The sequence below is a fragment of the Morone saxatilis genome, unplaced genomic scaffold (genome assembly GCF_004916995.1).
Source record: "Morone saxatilis isolate NCDOM2014 unplaced genomic scaffold, NCSU_SB_2.0 Contig1, whole genome shotgun sequence".
Taxonomy (NCBI): Eukaryota; Metazoa; Chordata; class Actinopteri; family Moronidae; genus Morone; species Morone saxatilis.
This window is the reverse complement of record NW_023339651.1, coordinates 21,496,779-21,503,688: the sequence shown is the minus strand read 5'-3', so window position 1 is coordinate 21,503,688 and position 6,910 is coordinate 21,496,779. Positions and strand designations below refer to the sequence as shown.

The 6,910-nt window shown below is 38.8% G+C and overlaps 1 protein-coding gene across 1 annotated transcript; it reads right to left on the bottom strand.

The window, feature by feature from the left end:
* Positions 1–1,336: 1,336 nt before the first annotated feature.
* On the bottom strand, positions 1,337–6,559 carry dcxr (dicarbonyl/L-xylulose reductase). The gene is made up of 6 exons (XM_035670405.1): positions 6,384–6,559; positions 6,227–6,269; positions 5,657–5,756; positions 4,367–4,431; positions 3,428–3,545; positions 1,337–1,560 (listed from the first exon to the last, which is right to left on the bottom strand). Exons 1-6 carry the CDS (start codon positions 6,557–6,559, stop codon positions 1,457–1,459), a joined length of 606 nt encoding a protein of 201 aa, XP_035526298.1. The 3' UTR covers positions 1,337–1,456.
* Positions 6,560–6,910: the final 351 nt, after the last annotated feature.

The window sequence follows — 6,910 nt, the reverse complement described above, 5'->3', positions numbered from 1 at the left end:
AGAGAGAGTGTGTGTGTGTGTCACAGGCGTGTATATGAACGCTGGTTGTTTGTGTGTGTGGACGAGTATGTGTCGGTATCAGTGAGACAGCTTTGTTTGACAGTTTGGGGTAGTGCATAAAAGACAGTATTGTTTTAAGCCAAGTTTTTTAGTGTCCAGTTTTTGGTACTATTTCATATTGTATTGTAGTAATACACAAGACTTTTCAACAATCTGTGGACATAAAGAAAGAAAAAAAAAGGATATTAATGACATCTAGTGATGTACAGAATAATCCTTAGAAAAGGAATGCGTTATGAATATCTATCTAAATGTACCTGAATATTTAGCTCTAAAACAATTCAACCTAAAGGGATTATAGTCACTCATGTTGAAGTTAGAAGTGTTGCTAACAGTGTACAATAAAGGGGCCAATCTTTGTGGAGTTTGTCATTGTGGCAAACAGTGCAGATTGCACCTTTATGAAATGCATTTCTGTATGGTTGCAAGGCCTGCAGTGTGTCTGTCTCCCCTGCGTGGTGAGACGCAGCACTGCAGTCCAGTCTGTTACGCTGTCTTTGGTTGGCATAGCAAACTGTGGTTGAATCATGTCGTGTGGTCCTGCCTAGCTAAGGTGTCGAAATGTAGCTCAGAAACGCAGAGAAAAATTCTAATCTACTATTGCATGGAAGTTATCTGGTTATTTGACCCACTGTAATTCTTAGGAGAGGCTGTATGATGAAATGCATTGGCCATGTACGTATGTAATGTAAGATGACTTGTATACTTGTTCCAACTGTTTGTCTTATTTTTTATTACTTCACATGTCTGTGTGGTGAAATATTTCAATTTTTTGTATACTAAATACAAATGTATATGTAAGGTAATCTGCATACTGTCATAATTTATTCTTCACCTTTTCTTTCTTTCACAACAGCCCCTAGTTACACATAAAAAAAAAAAAAAATTTAGTGGACAGCCTCACTTATTACCAAATAATTTAATGGTCCAGTGCGTAACATTTCAGATGATCTTTTGTCAGTATTGGAATATAATATCCATAGGTATGTTTTTATTAGTGTATAATCACCTGAAAATAAGAACGGTGTTTTTGTTAGGTTACAATGAGCCATATTTAATACTGGGTCTTCTTATGGTGGGGTCCACCATGTTGAACCATCATGTTTCTACAGTATCCCAGAATGGACAACCCAAACACTGGCTCAAGATAGGGACTTTTGCAAGTTTTACAGCCACCGTAGTTTCTCCTACTTGCTTAGAAAGCAAATGGTATTCTGTTGGTTGCAACCTGCAACTTCACCACTAGATACATATAAATAAGGACAGATAACAAAGGGAAATTAGAGGTTGAGTTTAATTACTGACACAAACTGATCTATGTTTATTCTTATAATGCAGTGAGTTGATAAGAAAAAGTATGTTTCCTTTGAGCAGATGGTTGCTGTGCTTGTGTTGGTCAGCAGGCCAGGAAGCCTCCGTCCACCGGCAGAGTGACTCCATTAGTCATGTTGCTCTTATCACTCAGCAGAAATAAAATACTATTCACCACGTCCTCCACCTCTGCAAACAGACACACAGGAAGATCAGTTAAACTTAAGGTAAACATTTTATGTTAATATATATAAGTGTAATTTAATGTATACACTGCATAATTGCAGCACTGGAGACATTTAGTTTATACCTATGCTCACAATAAGACTAGATTTAAAGTCCCCCTCCAGTCAAAAATTGTTTTCTTTCTTGATCCTACATGTTTGACATTCACTGTGCAGAATGAAGTAGTAGTAGTAGCTGTTTTGCTGCTGCTATTTTTAATCTTTAAACGTGTTTGCACTCTTTGGTGACAAGGCACAGCCTTGGAAGAGTCCAACACAAGAACGTGCTGGACTTCATTGCAGATAATGTGAACGCAGCTCCAGTTATAGGCGGACATAATAATCTCTGTTCAAGTCCATGTAACCTATGATGTGGATGGGTAGACAAGAGCTGCTCCATTGTTCCACAACCAGGATGGAATCCACATTCCTGAATCTAAATCAGCTGTCCGCCTCCTTTTCAGCACCCTGGTATGAACTCTGTGTGGAAGCTGAGCACTGGGAGCCCACCCTCCATGTGTCTTTTGTAAAGAGAAGAATAACCTAAATTTCAAGAACTAGTCCACAATTTTATTCATGATAAGAGTGAGATGGGAAGATGTGTGTAGCGCAGAACTGGAGTCAGGACATAGTTAGCCTAGCTTAGCATGGAGACTGAAAGCAGGGGGAAACGGATAATTCTGAAGCTCCAGCTCAAAATGTTTTCTCAGAAACCCCAAATGTTTTAGGCTTTTAAAATAACTTTAACCTTGTGCCAAGTTCTATTAGTGGGGAAATATGGCCATCTATTAGAGTATTATGGGATGGGTTCACATGTAGCAGATTTGTCAGCTAAACATTCATTCTGTGAACTCTACTCTTGCATAATGTAAGAAAAATAGGTTTGAAGATTAGTAATGCTGTTCATACCAAATTCCACCAAGTTATGCAACTTGAAAATACCTATAGAAGAATAAGAACTTTAGCCTTTTTGTAGGTGGCAGGAGTGAAAATTAGTCATCCTCAACATGTGTTGTGTTCTTGAATGATAAAGACAATTGGAAAACAATGGAGTTTTTTTTATCATGTTTTTGTCTTTAGGCATTTTATTATCACAAATGGGTTGAAAAAATAGCAGCATATAGCATCTGTAAATGGGTAAAAAATCTCCCCAGACACCCCAAGGTCTGGCTCCGCTCCTGCTTACAATGATAAAGAATGATATAGTCCAGGACTTATTCCCCCTCATTGTCGTTGGTGTTTACACTGTCCACCAACCTTTATCAAGACAGAGACTGATATATTAGACACACTGAGATATAACCAGGATTTGGTCAGATTACTTTGAAATGTAATTAATTAATTTAATAATTACATTATTAGTAATTCTAACAGGATATTAACTAGAATACTGTATCACACAAACTTACCAATCTTACAAAAAAACTATTAAGATTTGTTACACTAGTTCTTGTGTTATGATTTCTTATAATAGCTGTGAATGTAGCTGGGAGAAATTCCATGTAAAATCCTATATACAGTATTGTGATATCAGTCTCTTCGTCACTCTGGGAAAGAAAGCAAATCATCATATTTCCCAAAATGTTGAACTATTCCTTTAAGATGTGCAGGTAGTAACCAGATGGACCGGAAACCTTTCCATGGTGCACCTTCCCTTTAACCTAATGCATACAAGCTGTACAAAAGATGGATCTGAAATTACATGTCACTGTATTACAGAGTGGAAGAATCAAAAGAGAATCTGTGTATTTGCCGTACAATCTCCTGAGAAGATAAACCAGGTGCTGTCGCCTGCTGTGTCAATAGTGTGTACACAGGCTATGGTGTCTGACCTGCAAAGCGGCCTAGGGGTATGCGAGACGTTATGGTCTTGGCTTTTTCGGGTTCGCTCCAGCCCAGGCGACCCATCTCTGTCATCACCACAGTGGGGTTCACACTGTTCACACGGATCTGATCAGAACACAACATTTCAGTTAAAACAATTCCAACATCCATCAGTGAGAGTACCATTGAGATCCTTACTCTGTGCTTAAACAGCTCCTTACTTTAGCTTTTTAAATGTTATTTATTAATAAGGTGTATTGAATTGATCACTGATTATTGTCATCTGACTCCACCCAAATCACCAAACCTGTTTGATTAAATGTCTATAAGCCAATCATAGTGTTCCACATCATCTAAAGAGGACTGCAGTAGAGCCACACCCCCGTTTACAGCAACATGGCCGACCATAAGGCAAAGAGCAAATGTAAGGTACATTTAAGTCTAGCCATTGAAATGGACAGAAAAAACAGGGCATAACAAAGTTTTTTAATCTTTTTTTTATTGTTTATGATTTATGAGTGCATGTAGACCATAAATCCACTATAGCAGAATTGTTTGTATTTGGAACATAATTGGGTGTTGAATGGGTTAAAATAATTTAATTTAGTAGTACTTTAATAATATTCATTAATACTTGTTTGCCAACATTACCTAACATTAACCACAATAAGCTACTGCTCATAGCAGAGCAAGTCAGGCCAAGTGTACAGGAATTATAGTGAGAGGGGATAAAATGATTGTACTATAGAGAAAATCTATTTGAATAGATTTAATTCAATTCAATTTTATAACAGATGTAGAAGTAGAACATGTCTAGACTACTTTTTCTAGACTTTATTTTTCTGATCATCTGTGAATGATGTAGAACTAGATGTAGTCTACTTTAAATTCTAATGAGCCAAAATAATATCAAGGAAAGCTGCCGTGCTGTGTAAGCGTGAGGGTACCTGGTAGGGTCCCAGCTCTAGGGCCATCACTTTAGTCAGCATGTCCAGAGCTCCTTTAGTGGCACCTGAACAATGACAGAAAACACAAAGACCTTGCTCTTCAATATGAGCATGGAAACCCCTCTGCCCCTGTACTCTCCCTGCTACTAGGGAATGGAGAGGATGGATGGCTAGAAGTTAACAACGAGCATTTTGGTCATTTGGCTAACAAGGGGTATGGCATCTCCCCTAAATTGTCTACTGTACATAGCCTACCTACAAATGGGATACTAAATCAATACATTAAAATGAACATTTTATTCTTATTAATGTACACTTATACATGATGACTGGTACTGCCTTTTAAGAGAAGTTTTGTGGGGCAGGCAGCACTAGCTGTCAAACATGCATGTACTATGTCATGTAGAAACTGAGGCCATATTTGGAAAAAGGATAAAAACTCAAAAGGTTCGATACATTTACATGTATCAACTCAAAGGAATTCTGTGAAAAGAGTTGGTCTGCCCATTACTAGCTGACATCAGTTAACCGTCACGGATAAGCCATGCCCAAAGTCCTGCCTCCAAAGCTGTGATTGGACAGTTGATTGTTTTTTCATGTTGGCATGGATGATGCATCTTCCTCTTAAACAAAAAAAGCTCCCTTTTACCCCCCCTCCACATCAATGCTAATGACAGTGCTCTGTATTTATTATTGGCAGGTCTATGGTGCCCCCTGCAGGACAACACTGAAATGCAATACACCTCCTCACTGTATTGTGATTTGATTTTAATGTGCGATGGAAAATCAATTCATTCGGTTATTGAAGACAAAAAACTAAATAATTTTTAATTATTGTTTTAACAGCAGACAGATGGCGAGCTGGCTTTCTAGCTGTTGGACTCAGTAATATTAGCCGGCTTGCTATGTCTTGTTGTTGCACTTGTTTTGATCATTAGTAATGTAATCCTAACAAATACTCGTGTCCATATTTACCACAGTGGTAACCAAAATCTTACATAGTGTTGCTTTAACAGGCTATGAATGACCCCACTGTTTATACGGTTAATAGTTTAGCTGTTAGCTGTCTGCAATCACACCAAAATGTTTCTTTGGCTTCTTCTAGTAAGCTTTTAACCACCACTGCTAAAAGCCACTGATTCAGTCAGTGACTTTTAGCAGACAGTGATTCCATTAAGATTTGTTTGCACATGTACAGAACACCTCTCGCAGCTACTTTCATTTCAATAATTTTCTCCTAAGAGAGGCTCCAGGTGAATTCTGCCACAAGCTGTTTCCTCTAGTACTCACAGTAGACAGCGTGGTCTCTTAGGGCACACTGTGATGCCTGGCTGGATAAGTTGACAATAGAGCCTCCTGATCCTCTGGCCTTCATACCACGAGCCACTATCTGACCAGAGACAAAGACACAGAGCTCCGTTTGACTAAACAGAAGCAGTTTGATTAAGCAGACATTTAAATTGAAAGGTTTTTGTAAGTGATATTTTTTTTTATAATGAGTTTTAAATAACTCTACATTCTGACAGCCATCGCTGATATAGCGTGTTCAGTCAGTAACATGAATGTGGCATGACGACCATCTTTTATATGTCGATGAACCAAACAGCTAATCAGAGGCAGAATAGGGCGGGAGTACGCGGAATGCCGGACGGAGAAAAAAAACAGGGTGGGGTGTTTAGGGATACATACTAGACCCACGAAGAGGTGGTGGTATGAAACAAGAAGGGTACTTAATTGGACAAAAATCAAATGTGCCATACTCAGTACTGGCATACTGGCCCATTTCAGGTCCTGATCTACATTTAGTCAGTTTACAACAAAAAGAAGAACAGCAAAAAGCAAATGGAGTCATTACTGTACCTGGGAGACATGCAACACAGCTTTCACATTCACATCGAATGAGCTGGAGATGAAAGACACCATAGAACATAATAAACAGATGGACCAGTGTAGTCTGGCTCATATCTGGTCTACATTGTGCTGGATTTGCTGTTGCAGTATCTGTTTTTTGTCTTACTGGTTAAACTGGTCAGGTGTGACCTCCAGAAAGGGCTGCAGGCTGGCACAGGCAGCGTTGTTCACCAGTAGATCGATGGGGCCGATGTCCTGCAGGGCCGCCTCCGTGGCCCCCCAGTCCGCCAGGTCCACACACACCGGGGAGATGGAGGCGCACTGTGAGAGGGAGCCAGACATGTCGATAACAGAAGAAGATGTGAATAGTTTATTAAAGGCAGATAGACAGTATGGATCCATTCACCAGTGAACACCGGAAGCAGTTAAAAAGAATGATATCCTGTTAGTAGTGATTTTATGTGTACTGACAAAACAGTACATTATGAAAATCAGTATGCACTACATACTGTGTACTATTAGTATTTATCATAGCTCCAGTGTTTACCATTAAATCTCCTCACAGGAAGACACCAATTCAAATTAGTTTTCAATTCAATTTCAATTCAATTCAGTTTTATTTATAAATAAATATCTCTAAAATAGCGCCAATTCATAACAGAAGTTATCTTAGGATACTTTTCAAATAGAGCA